At 46.7% G+C, this 19,297-nt stretch overlaps 1 protein-coding gene across 1 annotated transcript; it reads right to left on the bottom strand.

Annotated features, from left to right (window-relative positions):
- Nucleotides 1-3,233: 3,233 nt before the first annotated feature.
- Nucleotides 3,234-4,495, bottom strand: LOC119386016 (uncharacterized). The gene has a single exon (XM_037653369.2). The coding sequence runs from the start codon at nt 4,482-4,484 to the stop codon at nt 3,234-3,236; it is 1,251 nt and encodes a 416-aa protein (XP_037509297.1). The 5' UTR covers nt 4,485-4,495.
- Between the last annotated feature and the right edge of the window lie 14,802 nt (nt 4,496-19,297).

The raw sequence follows: 19,297 nt of genomic DNA, 5'->3' as shown, positions 1-19,297 counted from the left end.
GGTGGCATGAGATAACGTATGCTATACGAATTTAAATCGAGTTGTTTTTTAAAAGCCCTTTGTAGAACGTCCCAGAAGAGTATGGCGTCTTTACAGCTGATGAAGCAATGTTCTATAGTTTCCGGAACTTCACAGAGGCGACAGTTAACTGAAGATACAAAGATGCCTTTGCTGCTTAACCAGGTCTTCACAGGCAGCGTCTGTGTATGCACTTTGTAGAAGAATGTCTTGGATGTTGGTGAAATAGGCATTTTCTTCACACGCACGAGCACGTCGTGTCCAGGCAATCCAGCATATAGTGAGCGGTACAAAGGTGCAGGAAACAACATATCTAATATGGCATTATATAGATCTTTTCGTGAACTAGAGAATAAATAGTCGTTAGAGAATCTTACTGTCAAAAACCGCACTGATTCATACACTTCACGCATGAATCCTTGCAAATAGGGAGGCGAGGCACAATTAGCAGATACCACTAAACTTGGTAAAACATCGACGAGATTCACTTGTAAAAATGTTCGAAGCAGCGGATGATCGCAGTCCCGAAAGTAGAAAAAACGGGATACCAATTGTTTAATAAAGAGATGCACCAACCCAAGACCACCTGCGCAAACTGGTCTAAAAACATTGTCACGCCTCATCGGCTCGTAACTTGATGACCAAATAAAGGTAGCAAAGATTCGGTGAAACTTCTGAATGTAAACCCTGGAACAATGTAGTATTTGTAGTACGTAGAATAATTTTGTTGCCAGGAATAGATTGCATGCTTTAGCTCTGCCAAAAATTGAGAGGTTATGGGGAATAAACGTCTGGGCGTAACGCTTTAGGCTGGGTACACGTTCTTTCCAATAATGTGCGATTGACTTATATGCATCCAATGGAACGCCAAGGTATTTCGGTGGCACACAAGACCATGCAATACCCTCGAAATTCGTTGGTTTATAAGCCCACGGGCCAAACCACAGTCCTAAACTTTTAGCAAAGTTCATTCGTGCACCAGAAATGGTTCCGAATTCCCGAATAGTGGACACCACTGTTTTTATACTGGAAATGTCTGTACAAAAGAACGCCAGGTCATCCGCATACGCTAATACTTTCACCTCAATTCCGTAAACACTGAAACCACGAACATTGCAAGATCGAATCACGCTTAAGCACAGTGGTTCCAAATAGAGGGCAAAAAGCAGTGGCGACAACGGACAGCCTTGCTTCACAGAAGAGTGAATCGACACAGGTTTTGACAGGTGGCCATTAACAATCAAACGAGTTGAACAATCACTGTAGCATAGTTTTATACCTTTGAATATAGTGGAACCAATGTTAGCATGTTTTAGAAGAGAAAATAGAAAGGAATGACGAACCCGATCAAACGCCTTCGCTAAATCCACTTGTAATATTGTCAGTTGGTCATACGAGTGGGAAGAATGTTCCAATACTGTGCGGGCAATGTGTATGTTGGTTTGTATTGAACGACCTTTCAGGCCGCAAGTCTGGTGGGCGCCAATAAGAATTGACACTGCAAATTGTAGTCTGTTTGATAGTATTTTTGCAAAAATTTTATAGTCAACGTTACACAGTGTAATCGGTCTGTAGCCGTCAACATGACGAAGCTTTTCTCTATCTGAGTATTTCGGAATTAGGACGGTGTGGCTTCTTGTAAAAGATTGAGGAAGGGTCCCCAGATTCAAACTCTGCGTGAAAATTTCCAGCAGTACCGGGCACAGTAAGGATTTAAAGGTTTTGTAAAACTCGCCCGACATCCCGTCGGGTCCTGGCGTTTTCGACATCGGTAACTGGTCAACGGCGAGTTCTATTTCTTTTAAAGTGATAGGCCCACTAATAGACTCACACTCTTCGTCCGATAAAGGAGTCACAAATGACAGAAACTGCGTTACTAGATCTTCATTCTGTTTTTCATAGGCATCGCTGAACAATGCTGTGTAATAAGCTTCAAATTCTGTCATGATTTCACTTGTATTAGTTACCAATGACCCTTGCGAATATAAATCTGGTATAAATTTGCTTTTTGCGTTGCGGTATTCATCGAGTAAGGCTTGACGTGTGGGTTCCTCTGAATGCAAGGTACGAGTATTGCGTGATCGAACACGGGCACCTCTGTATACAGAGGTGCCCGTGTTGCGCACTCCAGAGGTACGACACTTTACGCTATAGCGTAAAGTGTCGTACCTCTGGAGTGCGCATTTGGCATTAGCGATTTCGTCTGTGTAACAACCAGGCGCCTCACATTCAAATTCATATAAGTTTTGAAGATTCTTTAGCAACATCTTTTGTTCTAACCTTCTGTAAAAACCCCGCACTGATCCGATTTCGATAGCTACTGTCCGAACTTCTTGTTTGAAAAATTCCCAAGAGGCAAACAAAGGCATGTCAGCCGACAAGCAACTCCTCAGGGCTACGTGCACGCGAGCAGTAAATTCCTGGTCACTCACAATTGAAGAGTTGAGTTTCCAGAGTGCCCACTGCGGTCTGAAATATGATCGAGTGTTATGACCAATCTGCCCCACAACAATGCAGTGATCTGAGAACGAATAGGCTCCGTTTTGCATGACAGGTCGGGAGAAATAAGAGGCGCTGAAACATAAATGCGATCAATTCTAGTGTGAGTACTACCCTGTGCATGTGTATATGAGGGTAATCTATTCAGTGCTCCTATGTCAACAAGTCCCGCATTTTGAACTATCAGAGATAGCACTTCAGCACTCTTATCGCTGCGGCTAAACCCAGTACGATCACACGGACTGCAAACACAGTTGAAATCACCCATGAGCAGAATGTTACGGTCAGGATCTAGCAAAGTGGCCAAGCTTTCAAAGAAATTAGTGCGCCGCGGTGCATCATTGAAGGCATATACATTGATTAGGCGCCACGGCAACCCATACAACATAAAGTCGCATTGTATAAGCCGCCCCTCTGCGTCAACATTATAGGCAACAGAAGAATACGGTAAACTCTTCCTAAGAAACAAAAGGCAACCCGCCGATAGGCCTACAGCGTGCGAAACAATTACATCAAATACGGAGAGATATGGCCGCAAGGCCCTCTCCGTGTCCACTTCACTCTCGATCTTCGTTTCTTGAACGGCGACGAAGTCAAGGTGATGGCTGAACAGCAACCGGTGGAGCTGCACCTGCTTCTGCTTGGATCGAAGTCCACATACGTTGATCGTTGCAAAAGTGACTTTCTGAGGCAGCGCCATGGTGTCTACACTTTTATCAGAGCTGCATACGCCGGTCTGGTGGGGAAGGGGCGCGCGAATGCTCCCCATTACCGCCGCCAGGCCTCCTTGATCTTGAACGTCTGCACTTTCCTGCATGCTTTGATGATCTCCGACGTCGTGATTGTCTTGGGCCAACCGCCGAGTCACTTTCCTCACTCGTCTCAGGGTTTGACGATGCAGGGCGCTTACTTATAGAAACATCGACGGATTCTCGCACATCGGCACTAGTTAGCTTCTCACGTGGCGTTTCTACATCAGCATTACTGCTGGGGCTTTCCTTTTGTGTCAATACTGACTCATGTGCAGGTACTGCTTCCTTCTCTCCGCTGTCTGTCACATCTACGGTGTTTGACGCTTGTTTAGAGTTCTCCGCTCCAGCACAGTCACTAGCTGCGTCCTTGTCAACAGCACAGGGCTCAGCGGCGGCAGCATGTGGAAGGTCTCCCGTTGCATCGAGGACTTCCGTAGCGTCCATGATGTGTTCTGGAAACGCATCTTCAGGTGGTCGCATGCGATGTCGTAATTTATTGGCATACGTCGCCACACATTCTTCAGCCGTGTGTCCAAACCGCCGACAATCTTCGCAGCGTGGTGTCCTGCAGTGTCGACGAATATGTCCTACTTTGTTGCAACGAAGGCATAAAGGTGGCCTGCCGGGAATCAGCACTAGGCTTTGTAGACCACAAACTGAGAGCAGATGCGGGATGTCGGAGACACGGACTCCGTCACCAAGTGCCAGTACAACGTCTCGGCTAAGGGTCCTCATCTGCTCCATTTCTGACACCCTCCAAGTTTCCGCTGAAATCGACTTGATCTTTCCGAAAGGCTGAAAGGCTTCGTGCACATAAATATCTTCCAGGCGTTCAGGGAGCCATAACAGCTTCATTTTAACTTCCGTGGGTTCAGGGTCTATAACGACGCATCTTCGTCCTCGAACAAAGAATTCACCACAGGTTACTATCTTCACTTTAGATAGCGCAGTCCTGCAAGTCACCATCCAGACATGTGACATTTGAAATTGCCCGATCGAGGTTATATCAGCAAGGTCTATGATATTCCGGAGGGCATCTCGAAAGTCCTGCGCTCGGTATGGGCGGCCAGCAAGGTCTGCATGCAGGAAAACGGAGTCAGCGACGAGCTTACCAGTAGGAAGACGGGGCAGGACGATACGGTAGTCATTACTGCTGGTAGAAACCTGGGCAGTACCTCGGCTTGAAGCCGATTGATCCTTTGTAGCGGAGAACATCAAAAACACAACCGTTCCGAACGGCGTCTTCGTCCGCTAGCAGTGCATAGCATAGCCTTGTATAGTATAGCATATCAGGGCCGTGGGAAAGGGAAGTGAGGGTGAGGAGGAGGGAAATGAGAAGAGGAGAGAGAAAAGCTTAACATGGAAAGAAGGAGAAAGAGTGAAATAGAGAGAAAGAAAGGGAAGAAAGACAGAAAGAGAAAGAAATAGGGAATAAGAGAGAATCAAAGAAGGAGAGAAAGGAAGAAATAGAAATAAACAGAGACAAAGAAGACATGAAAAAAAACAGATGAGAAAAAAGAAAGACAGGAAGAAAAAAGAGAAATATAAAGAGGAACAAAGAAAGCCGTCCAGCTCCGCACTTCCTTCAGGCTTGGCGCCACTAGCGCGAAGCTGCCATAATCTTATTTTTCTTTTGAAATGTTACGTAAAAGTTCGGATGTATCCCACCCTTTGCATACGTGCTATGTGACGTAGAATATTATGATCATCATCGGCAGCAGCATCCACGCGCGCAGGGGACGTGGCTGTTCGCTCAAAGGAGAAGAAGATTGGGCTGGTCTCGTGCCACCGCGTCGCGACGACCGCTTCTGCAAACGACGGCGACTTCCTGGCATCTTGGCCAGAGTTCGTGTAGAAGACTCCAGCGTCGCACCCGCTGACACCACTCGTTCAAGGACCGAGCACACGCGGAAGAAGCGACATGGCCCATGCCGCGTCGACAGCCGACAAGCCTCCTGGTACGTTCGATGACCTAGTGAAGCACGCTGAGACTAATTCGGTAATTTAAATTAGTCACACATATATAACGGAGCCTAACCATGAAACTGAAGTAACTAGAATAAGAGCGGGGTGGAGCGCATTTCGCAGGCATTCTCAAATCATGAATCATAGTTAACCACTATTCCTCAAGAGAAAGGTATATAAGAGCTGCATCTTGCTGGTACTCACCTACGGAGCAGAAACCTGGAGACTTACAAAGAGGGTTAACATAAATTGAGGACGACGCAGTGAGCCATGGAAATGAAAATCATAGGTGTAACCTTAACAGACAAGAAGAGAGCAGAGCGGGTCAGGAAACAAACGGGTGTTAAGGATATCTTAGTCGAAATCGAGAAATAGGCATATGGGCAGGGCATAGCGCGTAGGCACAAGATAACCATAAGAGTAACACTCTGAATTCCAAGAGAAGGCAAGGGCGCGAGGGAGAGGCAGAAAGTTAGGTGGGCTGATGTTTAGAGGCTTGCGGGGATAGCGTGGCCGCAACAAGTACAGGACCGGGTTTATCGGCTGCCTGCAGTGTGCGCAGTTGCGCAGTCAGGCTGATGATGATAATGAAAGATTTACGGCGCTATAGAAGGGCGCATAACACTTGCAGCGCTCGTGTTGTGTGCTCCTTTTTTATGACCAGTCTTCGCGCTGTTTTTCCCTTCAAAGTAACTTGCAACGAGTTGGGTACACGCGTTGCGCGTGTTTCGTCTCCCGTATTAGCAGTATCAATTCTTTCACTAAATCCGCACTCACTGTCGAATATTATATGGTGTCAAAAACAGCATGACTTCTCAGTCGATCAAGTTAACGAGAATAGTAAATAGGGTTTGGACATTGCAAAAAGTGCTGCGCATAGACCACGTGTTATAGCAATGGTGTGGACCTACAAAATATGAAGTGTGGATACACGGCATGAAAAAAGCTGGACTTTTCAGACGGAGCGCATATATGTAGAGAAATAACGGGCTCCCGGAGTCAAATTATGAGACATTTTACGACCCTCAAAATGAGAAAATACCCACAAGCAGCCGAGCACCACTGTTAGGTGGGATCTCCGTTTATTAGAAGCGAGGCATTGCGACCTTGCAAGTATTCTAGCTCATCTGATAATGAAACAATTCCGAAAACTCTTGTTGTGTATGAGACAGCTCATAAGAAGCGTCCATACATATTCCAGTAATTTTTTCGAGGGGCTCGTTTCTTTCTTAGGCTCGACCAAATGAGTCCAATATGCAGTTAGGCCAAGCAAACCGTTGTCTTTAACGGTAGTGTAGTAATTTCGAAGTGAATTGAAATAAATTAAAGTGGATAAAAATCGCCCTTTCTGTCGGCGTGTTACGAACACACAACCTTCGAATTACGCATGCGATGCTCTAGCGCGTGGGTTCTCAAACTGAGTTCCGTGAAGGACGTCTTAGGGTTCCGCGAGCGGCCAGAACAATGCAACCCGCTCGCGTTTTACCTCCATTAGCAACTACTTTATTTATTTAGACAAGCAAATTTACATTTAACGAAGCCATCACACGCCGCATCCGCACACTGGGTGTCTGCGGGTAGCGAGAGACCCACGTGGTAGCAGCACTAAAGAATCGTCGTCCAGTGCGCGCCATGAAACTTGCGCGATTTGCGGACTCGTGGTGACAGAATGCGCGGAGCGCTGGTTCAAACGACGTTAGGGCACCTCGGCACTTTGTGGCTTATGGTACGTGCGCCGGCGTTCACGTGGCATAGTTTCGATACAAAGTGATTTGTTACTGCTCTATGTCGGTTTTGTAACCAAAACGTGTAACGAGCGCTTTGGTACGCGTAAGAGGCGTCGCTTCGTGCCGGCTGTGGGCTACACGAGCATTTAGACTTAGCTTTACGACCGGTGTACCGGTCGACGGCCGTTTCGCTGTGGCATTGGCCTGCCTCCTTTTCTGTTCAACAAAAATAAAACTGGCCTATGCGCTTACGCTGCGCGGTGCCTGAAGCATGCATGTGTATGGTCGGCGGGCGCTTTACGCTACTCACGGAGTGGCGGGAGTTCTACATCAACGGCGATGGCCTTCGATATTGAAGAAAAGAGAACAGGCCAACGCGGACAGTGTTAATACCGTGGTTGCGCGTGTAACCCCCCCCCCCCCCCCCTCACCCTTTTGCGCTTTCGATTGTCTTCATGCTCAAGAAAAGTTAAGGTTCCGCGGCACTCTGGAAAAGCCTTTTGGGGTTCCCCAAGTCCAGAAAGTTTGAGAACCTCTGCTCTAGCGTAATTCAAAGGTTGTGTTTTCGGATACCATTTACGGCAAGGGTAATTTTTCGTCCACTTTAATTCATTTCAATGATTTGATAATTACTACACTGCAGTTAAAGACAATGTCCCCTATGATTTGCTTGGCCGAGTTGTCTGTTGGATTCACTTGGTTGTTCCAGTGTATAAGTGACACTTTAAATTGGAATCGGTCGTTATCAGTATAAGATGGCTTACCGCAATGTTGCCGCGTCACAATGATTCACAATTGAGTTCCTAAGGTGAACGATATTAGTTATAAGTGTGTACATTGATGTAAGACATATGCGAAATTTCGGCAAGCGTTAAACAAGCGCACAATGAAAGCTTTGACGATGTGCTGATGGCGCTACGCACTGACTTGTATTTTAAGGAATTCGTTAACAGCCGAGACATGCAGCTAAATGTTTTAAGAACACGTTTGGGAACACATATATTAGCCTTTCAAATGTTGAAAGTTATGTCACCTGACATCGCGTCTTCTACTGCTCTTCCATGCGCAACCTGGCTGGTATGTATGCGTGCCGATCAGTAGCGTAGCGAGTAATCTTTTTTTTTTTTTTTGGTAGGGGGGGGGGGGGTCGACTATACTATAAGTTCAGCCATATGTATGTTCCTGCGTGCGCTTGTATCTGTGCGTGTATAAATACACATGCAAAATGGAAAAATTCCCAGGGGGGGGGGGGGACTTGAGCCTCCCCCCCCCCTCCCCCGGCTGCGACACTGGTTCCAATAGATGGCTTGCACTGACGTCACTGAAAGCGCCGGGTCGGAGCACCAGCATGTGGGGACGCGACGTTTCCGATGTCACATTGATGTTATCAAAACATCACATGCAGGTTATTTCATTATTCACGCACACAGAAACGTTCCTGCCGCGTCGTTTTCACATAGACGCAACTTGTTTGTCATCAAAGCCGCCATTGTGGAGTCCCAGCTCCTTTCAGAAGCTGCGTCCATGACGTCACGTGCAAGCCATTTATACAGCTCCAGTTGCTGTAACGCCTTGGAAACCTATTCGTTACCTGGAGTGGCGGCGACTACAAATGGCGAGGTGCTCTGGAATTGTGGAACATTGCGAACCTTTAAAGGACAGGGCATAAAATAATATAGGACGCAAGAAATAAACTTACTCACAGGGTACTGGTACAGTCTAGTTAGTTGTTAACATCATATCAAATACGGCACTCTAATTGAGACATCGGCGAACACGAAAAAATAACACTCACAAACGTACAACTGCCGCGTTTGCGGTCAGTTTGTTAACGATATGTGGAGATATACTGCCTCGAAATCTTAAGGTAATCTCAAAAGTTATCACCTGTACACCGCGGAGTGAATCTAAAAGGGGGCGATAACTATTACATCACGCCGCGCCCCAGCTGATAGGTACGAGATAGTTGAATAGTAAGAGTGAGTTACGTGTATTTGTGAGAAGTTGCAGTGGCCCCACTTTTTCAGCCTGCCAATGCTTTAGACTATAGCTCAACGCAAAATGTTGAAGCTCATATAAAAAAAGTTACTACAGGTAGTATAGGTTATGTTGACGGCACCGTTCTCTTATGGAGATAACTTGTAAGATTGTTCCCGCCCCATATGCATGCTGGGTTTTTTTGTATTGCAGTCGTGGACAAGCGAAAGGTGTCGGCGAAGATGCTCGTGTCGCTTTATCCCAGGGTAAGGAACTTGATTTTCAGCATCGCTATTATATTTACCACTCGTCGCCTGCCAACCTCGTGTCAACGATGGCATTCAACGATGGCGAGATGAGTTGAGGCAAAAAGTTGGAGGACGCTTGTGCTTCGCCGTAAGAGTAGAACGCGATAGCGTAATCGGGCCCCGTTCGCACTGCCTTCTCTAACGGTAGCCTCGCTTCGCTTCTCGGTGGGCACCTCAACCGTTCCGCAAGGACTTAACGTAACTTCGCAAGTAGTCCCTACTAACTGTTGTGACTTTAACTACGTCCCGTGTTCGTCCCTCATCTAATCATCCAAACTTCAAATTAATATACAGCAGAAGCTTGCACGTGAAATCTTTATTAGGCTGAGAAAAGAGAAGTGGGTGGCGTTGCCTTCGCTAACTGTTTGTGTCGATGGAGCGACATTGTATGAAAGTTCGATATTTTGTGCATTATTTTAGTGTGCGTTTGCTGTCACATACTACAGGAGCAACGTTAAGGTGAAATAAATCTGTAAATAACATATCTGTGCCCGGCGTCTCGTAAAGCAGGCTTACGCTTGCATTATCAAACGTGGTAGCAGGATTTTTCTGTCGTTTTTGTCTCAGCTGGAATGAGCAGAGAAGCACGACGATGCAAAGACATGCACTCAACCGTTGGCGCATGAGTTGTTACCTCCAGGAAATGGCGCTGTGAGATGTTCGCGGTCACGACCTTTCAGTAACGAAATATCTGTTCTTTATGAGCTGCTACTTGCGTGTGCTTTTATAGATTCCAAAGACTGCCACGGTGCTGCTGGACTTCTTCATCAAGCGCGAGAGCAAGGTCTCGCTGATGCGTGAGCCGCTGTCGCACTTCTGCCAGGAAGAGGTCGTCCTCCACGCGCAAGAGTGCCTCCTCAAGCTCAACAAGCAAGTCATCACGTACCAGGACATCCGCGATATGGTCGAGAATCTGGTCGGTCTACATAGCATGGTAACCATATCCCTGTACCGTATCTCCACCAGCCATCCCGCATAAGCTTATACCGTGTTAACGACGAATTACAGCCATAACGTACAGCTTTTGTGTCATATTTATGCATGTAGTGCGTTCAAAGTTACGTTCCAAACTTTGCTGAGGATACGCCCTTCTGTTAACTAACGTAGTTATAGCACTTGCATGGTGTTAAATTCCCAATTACATTAATTAAACACTGTTTTGATCCTGATAAACACACTGCATGATGTAACGCAGCAGATAGAGGTAACGTCGTAGCGATTTCCTCGCTTGTTAATTTGTTGACACGTTGAATGAGCACTTGCGGCTGGATGACGTAGGAGATGGAAGAGACCGCACCTCCCATTCGTGTACCATATTTCCTGCATACAATTAACCACGTTGTTCTCATCATGCAGTCATAGTAGCAATAGCTTTCGAGGCGTATTTCTTATTTATACGTGTACGAGCTTGGCGAGGGAGGTATTGCGGACGAACGCTTTCAATAATTAATTTTAGACGCCTTTTCTCACTCAGTGTATAAAGAAAAACACGGAAGTTGCGAAAGAGCTCGGTGTCACCGTGCGCAAGCTGACTATCATCGTGGGCGAGGTGGCGACCTCTTTGGAGAAGATTGCCGAAGTACCCGTCACGGATTGGATGGCCATCGGCGAAGCTATTGTCAACAAGCTTGAACGGGTGCGCATTCTACGTATTGTTCTATTCGTTAATAATTTCTTTGTTGCGCTGCAGATGACGAGACGAGGACGATAGGGCGATACAGGGACACAGGACAGGTGGTGACAGATGAGAGCGTTGTTCCATGCTGTTTAAAAGAAACGTTTCAACACGATAGCGTTTAAGAGTTCGTTTGCAGAAATTCCGGTGTCGACGTCGGTGTCGGCGTCGTTGGGTGTGAGCAAAAAATCAACGTTGTCCGTGACCGAAAAATCGAGAAAGATGCAAATAAAATAAATAATAAAAATCTTCGGTTCGAGTGAGAATCGAACCCAGGTGCCTACGTGTGGCAAGCAGGCGTTCTACCACAGAGCCACGCCATTGCTTGAAACTGCTTTGAAAAAAAAAAAAAAAACTATATGAATGCCATCTAGAGGGAGGATTCTTCTTAACGCATGTAATATTGCCGGGGAGAAGCGTGGAATCGCGCCAGGCGTCACAACATGGGAATTGCGCATCGAGTGGGTGTTTTAAAGGCCCACCCATTACAAAGCGCTCAGACGTACTTAATCACCATCATCAGCAAAAGCGTGAACAAAGTGAGCAGCTGCGTAGGTTCGCGTGTTGCCTTACGGACGCGTAGTGGACCCTTCGCTGATTCGCAAAAGGAAGAATAATGGCGTAGTGGGCACTACGCAACTGTATTTGCAGTAGACGTTTTAGGATAGTTTGAAACGGCCAATGTTGCGCGCAGAGGTTTGTTTCTTTGCGACACGGTTGAGGCATGCACCTAGAACTGAAGCTAGGCTAACAATTGAGAAGGCGATGCGATGCGCACGGGACCCGATTACACTATCGCGTTCTACTCTTCAAAGCGAAGCTCAATCATCCTCCAAGTCTTGGCCTACCAACATCACAAGTGCTGCATAGAAAGAATCTGAGGAAAATCAGGCTTAAAGGTACAGTAAAGGGGAACAATGAGTTGGTTTAGATTGATAAAGTGTGCTCGGAGAACACTTGTGTAGTTTATTTCACCACCATAGGTTTGTTATTAGAGGAGAAAACCAAGTTCAAAGTTTCATTTTTAAATTTCGCGCCGAACTTTGTAATTCGTGACGTAAAAGATTTCAAACAGCATTTAACGTATTTTGGCGCCACTGGCTCGACGAAATTTACGACAATGTACTTCGATTTAACCGATTAGGAACTACGCAGGCCCAAGCAGGCGCCGTCAAAAATATGTGACGTCACTGCAAATGGTGCGGGAATTCTAAGGTGGCGTCGCCACCTGTATTTTCTTTTTGCGCGTTTTCTCACTTATTAAGCGTCTTCGCGCAGAAAGCGTGGTGTTTTTGGTATCGCGGAAGACTACTTTACTAATGCGAGAAAAATCGTTTTCCTCTTTAGTGTCCCTTTAATACACATGCCCTGTCAAGTCATCCACGATGTCATTATGCGTACGCCGGTTTTCGTCGTGTCATCGAAATTCACTGCGCTTTACTAGTACGTGATAGAAATACAACTTCGAGAACTGATGGTTGCCCAGATGCTATGGGATGCATGGCTCAGCTCAAGTTTGGAGTGGAAGTGTGAAAAGTGAAGCCAGCGTTTGCCGCCGATTAATCTCGGAAACATGCTCTTTTAGGGTGATGCCTGCTTAGAGATCAAGTGGTTTTCCTCTGGTGATGTTAGCGATAGGTTAATTATAAAATAAAAGATCATTGTTCCCGACGAAAGTAACATATCGGGATAAGTATTGATGACTTGATCTCCAATAAAATTTGCCATGATTTTGAGGCCTAATAAGGAAACCAGTAACACAAATACACGTGTTCAGCAGTATCTGTTCGGAAAGAGTTGCGTTTGGGGGATTCGCGCTAGCCATTATCGAAGACCAAGTGTCCGGGATTGACGGCATGTGTCCGAATTAACCGAATGTCGAGCTATCGAAAGTATGAAGTAAAATGGTAATCACATGGTCCCTAATGCATTCACCTAATGCGACAAGAAGGCAAAAGCCATCTTTTTCTTCTCAGTCGATGTATTGCCCCGCCACCTAGCGCAAGCTTTCCGCATTTCACCTGGTTTTGCACTGCCTGCGTGATCGGCCCACGTTTGACCAAGTGACAATGTCATGTGATGACGTCATCATGTGACGTCATAGTGACGTCATGATGTCACAAATTTTGGCGAGCTGTGACTTCATGATGAGTTCTGCATCACTCGTGTTGGCGCCGTCGACGCAGGACACCAGTGAGCTTACGAGTTTGATGAGGCGTCTAAGGCTTTCGCCTTAATAAACGAGTGGCTGTTACATCAATTCACTTTCACTTCCGTGACGAATACGTAACTCCAGTACTTATTTTGCATAAGAGCAGTGTAAAAGCCATAATTTTCGTCATTCGCAACTTGGTTCACATGCGACTGCTGCTAAAGACCGAAGCGTATTCTGAACCCATCCTTTATTACGTACCGCCACCACTAACACCACTACGCGCACGTGACGATATTTTTTTTGGCCGGAAAAAAGGCCGGAAACTGATCGTCCGTCCATCACAATGTAGTATGCGAGTTTTATGCTAGAATGCGGACCGCGGCTGGAGCTCTTCATCTTCAATAGCTTCCGCCATGTTTGAGTTTTGTGACATTGCGCGCGCATAGCCCGAAGTTAAACGAAGTTACTGAGTCATGTCGAAGCGAAGCGCGAGGAAAACAGGACACAGTACAGAACACACAGGACAGGCGCTAAGGACACACAGGACAGCGGTGCTACATCCGATGTATACGAAACCGTCTACGGTCATAGCGTCCACGCAGTTCTCAAGGCACGCGCGCGGCCTACACTCAGACGAAACAAAACTATAGTGAGCACCGCATTTCTGCTGAATAAACCTGGTTCGCTAGTGCACAATTATGTATGGCAACTGCTCAGTTCTGAAGGCACGCGGCGAAAACGAAACTACTGCTTGTCGTAGCTTTTACCCCAGTCGCTATCAACGCGATCATATAGACAGCGCCCAGGCAGTTCGCGTGCGCTGAGTAAAAACGAAAATCAAACAAGTTTGCGGCAGCCGCTGAAACCTTGGTCGCCAACAAGGCGATTGTGGATGGCGACCACGCCTTTCTGAGGGCCTGCGGACGTTTCGGTTTTCCGCGAACGCCGTTTTCGCTTCTCGGTGTCGCACATTTGCGGCTCCTAGGATTGTCCGAATTGACCGGGTTGCTGCCAAATATGACCGAATTAACGAGAGTTTGATGCCATTAAACAATACATATGCTTACCGGGACCAGAGAAGACGTCCGAATTGTTTGATTTTCCGAATTAAGTAGGGTAGAATTAGCGAGCTTTTACTGTAACAGTAATAGGGCAACAATAATCTGATGATTTCCTAAATTGCGTAGCACTCGTCTAAAATTTTACGACAGCAATTCCCATCAGAAACGGAAAAGTTACGTTCGAAAACTTTAATCAGTTATTCTTATGACCTCTTACTTGGGCTGTTATGGCGTGTCCTAACGTTACACGTCATATAGGCATTTCACCGAACGCCCACGCGTTTCTACCAGCGCTCACTGGAGGTCATGAGGGCAAACTGAATAAGTGGGTTATTGACTTCGGAATATCGAATATATACCGAGCATCACTTATTCCCTTTGATACTGGTTGTCATTTGTAGTTCCGCGTAAGGCATTGAATTACCATTATTTTGGTAAGACACACACGCGTGAATGAAAAAGGCGTTGCAACAGGGAGAGCTGTTACGATACCTTCATTATCCACTATAACGCTATACTCCGGTTAGTTGAAGTTCACTGAAAGGACGTAAGAACGTCACATAGCTACTATTAAAAGAATTACTTGTCACTCTTTTTGATGAGTACTGGCTTGCCACATGCATAAGTATCTTTAAAGCTACACGTTAACTCTGTTTTGGAAAGCTGCGCCTGCCGCGACTCTCCGAAGAGAGTATAATGATTCCCAAAAAGGAGTTAACGGGTGTATTCAAAGCGAGTTATATATCCGACAGAATAACAGGTAAACTTTTTTTTTTCTTAGCGTGCACATCACGACTACATCGCTCCTTGCCGTACTTATAGTTAACTCAAGCTTAGCATTGGTTTAATATAGATTTCTTCCTGTTGCTTGCTTCGCAGATGAATCCACCTAAACCACTTCCGTTCTCCACGTATATTCCACGGATGCGCGACTTCAAGAACCTGAAGATGCTCGGTGCCGGTGGATTTGGGTGCGTTTACACGTTAATACTGTTGTGATTCCGACCGCGACACGAACGCGTGCGCGCGCACGCACACGCAGTAAGGAAATACATGGCCTTGTTCAATACTATACTTCAACACGGTGCGCGTGGTGTAAGTTGCCTTAATTAAGACTGTACGGTTGCGCCACCACAAAAAACAATAGGTTTAGTTCAGTGATAAATACTGTCAATAAATACCAATAAGTACACTTAGTGGTAATCTCTTGTCAGTTATTTTGAATCTTCGACCACGGGCCCGTAGTTCAGCTTGTAATGAACGCGATTGCACATGCACATGAAAACACATGCGCATATGTGTGTCTTAGGGTGACAGCGGGCATAGAGGCGACAAACTGGATCCGTCTGCCGCGGATAAATATAAATGCACGACCGCTTTCGTGTATTGCCCTTGTAGAAGTGTGTTTGCTATGAACTGGCCGGCCTTGGCATCCCGCGTGAACAACAGAGCCATCGTAGCAATTTCTGCCGATGAAAACTGTCACGGTAACAACTGATATGTTAAGGGCTAGGGTGAAAAGTCAAAGCACTCACGTTCTCTTGCTTGGCGCTTCAATGCGCGAATAAAGTTTGCCGAACACACGATTTGTAGGTTCTCATTCTAAGACAGCATCAATCGCACAGTAGCGACGTGATTTCTGTAAAACATATGTTGTTCCGTTGCATTATGTGCCTCAATTCAAACTGCACATAACATGCAATTTTTTACGCGCCATTGCACAAATTGAAGCCGTTGTCCGAAGCACTAAAACGAGATCTGCAACTTTTTACGTCATGCGGCCACACGTCTGGAAGGCGAGAGCGGGGGGAGGAGGGGGGAGGCACAATGCTGTCAGGAATTGCCAGCATTGACAATACAGCTAGTTTCTCGCTAAGGTTACGTAGTTCCTTTTTCTTTTGTATCACAGCCTTAGCAAGTTGTAGTGTGTGGAGGCGGTAACGTTTGCAAACCGAATTTGCACTCTCTGCAGAGCCGTGTATCTGGCCAACTACCGTCCAGCCAACTTCGTGGCGACGGTGAAGCTTGTGAACATGGACCGGTTCAGCCGTCACAAGCAGGCCGCCATGGACAAGGTTGTCGCGTCGGTCATCAGAAACCCGTTTCTCGTCAAGTACTACTGCTGCTTCTGTGTCAAGGTAAATTACATCTTGCGTTACTTTTGGATCAACACATAGCAACTGAAGCTAGTTTTAAGAAACAAAGGAAAACCAATGCAGCTATAAAAGGTGACACTAAGAATAAAAACCCACCATCTACAGCTGCGATTCGAACCGGGGCCTTTTGAGTGGGAAGCGGGCATTCTACCCCTGCACCACTTCGGCGGAGCCGCTCGCAACTCTTAAACGACGACACATTGAAGATTACCGATCGCAGCGCCGCAAGTGGATTGACCCTGTTTGGACCTCGCAGCTCGTTCCGAGCACTCCCCTGTTCTATAGTACACTCTACCTCGACTAAGAACAGCTTCGCTGTCGAAAAATTCAGAGCCCTTCCACCACCGTGACAGTGGAAGCCAGCGGCTGCGGCAGCGACTTCACGCCGTTTTCGCGTCCATTCGTGCTTCTGTGCGCGTTGGCGCACTTTCGATTAACGCTCTTGTTCCTCCTAGCCAACGACACGCGTCCGTCCCATAGCTAGTCCAAAGGGCAACTGTTGACAGCAGCGCTAGCGCGATCTCTATACGTCGCGAGACAAAGGGGCACAACGATTGGTGAGAAGTGCCGCCGCCGAGTATCGTGACACTTGTGAAAGAGGCATCGGCGGTGGTGAGGGGACGAGGGGCACCTGTGGCGAAGAGCGAGGGACGCCGTCGTTTCGTCCGCTTATACAGCGGACGAAACTAGCGCTTATACAGGTTCGCCGTAAAAATGTCATGCAGCATGTTACCTTCTCTGTAACACTCGAAGGTGAAAGATTGCTGCTCATTTGGTAATGCATTAAGTGCTACAATCGGGGACCAGACTTCTTGCAAGAAGCCGCAGTGTGAGAGACACGCATCAAATAACCTTCACGTTCTCATTCTGTTGCATTCGAGTCTCCATCTTCCGCAGAACTTCGGTCCCGTTTATTCTGATTAAACACTCGAGCTGCTTGCATCGTGGCAGGAGGCGTATGTGACCATCATGGAGTACATAGCCGGCTTGGACCTGATGCGTGTTGTTACCAAGGAGGAGTACTTGGAGATCGACTCCGTGCGCATCGTCATGGCACAACTGATCCTTGCACTAGAGCACATGCACTTGCGCGGGTTCCTCCACCGGGATATTAAGGTGTCCAAGTGAGTGGTTGCCCGCTTTTTTTTATTATTCTCTGCAGGCCAATGAATTTGGTGTTTCAAGCATGTGGGGGTGCTGTCATCCCCTATAAGCACAATACACAATGCCGATTCTAAATGAAATGAACGGTCGCTGACCGAGTCATTGAACAGAGAACCCGTACGGGTTCCTTGTTCACAATGCATCGTTGTTCATTGGCGAAAACAGGAACAGGCGTCGACCCAGGTGAAATGTGCAGCTGAACACGCAACTCGTGGCGCGATGAGCGGGCGTAAACTTGAGGCGTGCTTCCGTCTGTTCTGTTAATGGTATCTGTTATCTGCATCAGTAGGGTTGAGCAGAGGCTCCGCTGTCACGTTTTTTTTTAGCTGTGATCTCAGCATTATCTTAATATATATTTCTTGGGGTTTTACGTCCCAAAAACACGATATGACTATGAGAAACGCCGTAATGAAAGGCTCCGGAAATTTCGACACCCTGAGGTTCTTTAACGCGCATCTAAATACGCGGGCGTCTAGCATTTCGTCCTCATCGAAATACGGCGGCCGCAGCCTGGATTCGATCCCGCGACTTTCAGGTGACGGGCATAGGCGTGCGCAGGTTTCCCCGTGAGGGGGGGTGGGGGCAAAGTTTCATCGCATCCCCCCCCCCCCCCCGCGTTGGTCGAGTCCAAAGAACAACATGCTTCACAATGGATAAAAAATGAAAATGAAGCGATGAAGTGCCTCTCACAATGGCCTGCCTTTGGTCTCTGGCTTTCCTGAAGTAAAGATAGGAAGTAAACAGTTCAATCCTTTTGAAATTGTTTCTTCTAACGATCGAAGTAGGATACACGTGAGCTGCTGCGACTTCAGCTTCCTCGATGCACGGCACAGGCAATCCTTTTGTGCCAGAGCGCATCGGCACTTTTCTGATGGAGCATTTGGCGACAGGACGAATAAAGCCATCCAATTAGGGTTGCTTATTCGCGCGACGTACGTCGAACAGCTTTGAGCGTTAACTTTAGTGGCTGATATTAACGTACAATTTTAGCTTTCTTCCACTGATTATAGGCTGAAACTGGAGCGTTTTGCCCTGCGTAACAAACTTGCATAGGATTAAGAGGGCTGGTGGAAGCGTACACTTAATCGTGTTTTTTTTTTTTTTTTTTCAGCATGCTGATTCTGCCTGGCGGGCGAGTGAAAGTCATCGACTTCGACACAACTAAGGTTTGCAATGGTCACTGTGAGTGCAATTTGTTTTATCTTTTCGTTCTAACGTGATTTTTTCACTCTCAGAACAGAAACATTTTGTGTGCTTCTAACCGGCCAGATATTTACGTCTCCCGCTTAGGAAGTCGCATATTTGCCATAACGATTAAACCCGACCATGATATTTAGACCCTCCCAGGCACTTGCACGATACTTAGCCTATAGTGTAGTGCCACAGTTTCATCCGTCGATGTCCACATAAAGTAGTACTGTCTCTCTTTTCTAGTCATACCGCTACTATTATGACGTTACGATACAATCCTGTTATAAATCACTAGTGACATGATCTACTGACTCTGTCTGCCTATACTCCTCATACCTTATCTACTACCTCTGCGAATACTGTTGATTATCTCTACTTTCCTAGCACATTGACTTTTACAGACCTATTATATGCAGTGGACCATTAGTAACACAACAGAACAGCGACTGCAGCTCACTTTCGTCATTCTTGAAGACTCACTCGCATCACAACCTTTGCAAGGGCACGCAGCGTGGCCGGTTTTCAGTGCACTATGCACATGCTACGCTTCTCATTGCACAGCCTGCGAAATTAGCCCGTCAGTAGTTTTTCATCGACATCACCGACGAAGCCTGGTGATCGCCTTGTATGATGCTACCACGTTATAAAG

Source organism: Rhipicephalus sanguineus, chromosome 3 (assembly GCF_013339695.2).
Source record: "Rhipicephalus sanguineus isolate Rsan-2018 chromosome 3, BIME_Rsan_1.4, whole genome shotgun sequence".
NCBI classification, from domain to species: Eukaryota; Metazoa; Arthropoda; class Arachnida; order Ixodida; family Ixodidae; genus Rhipicephalus; species Rhipicephalus sanguineus.
Note: the sequence above shows the minus strand (reverse complement) of the source record. Positions and strands in the feature narration are given on the sequence as shown.

Coding starts and splice junctions, on each gene's coding strand:
- LOC119386016 (XM_037653369.2), bottom strand. CDS start 4,484: ATGTTCTCCGCTACAAAGGATCAATCGGCTTCAAGCCGAGGTACTGCC.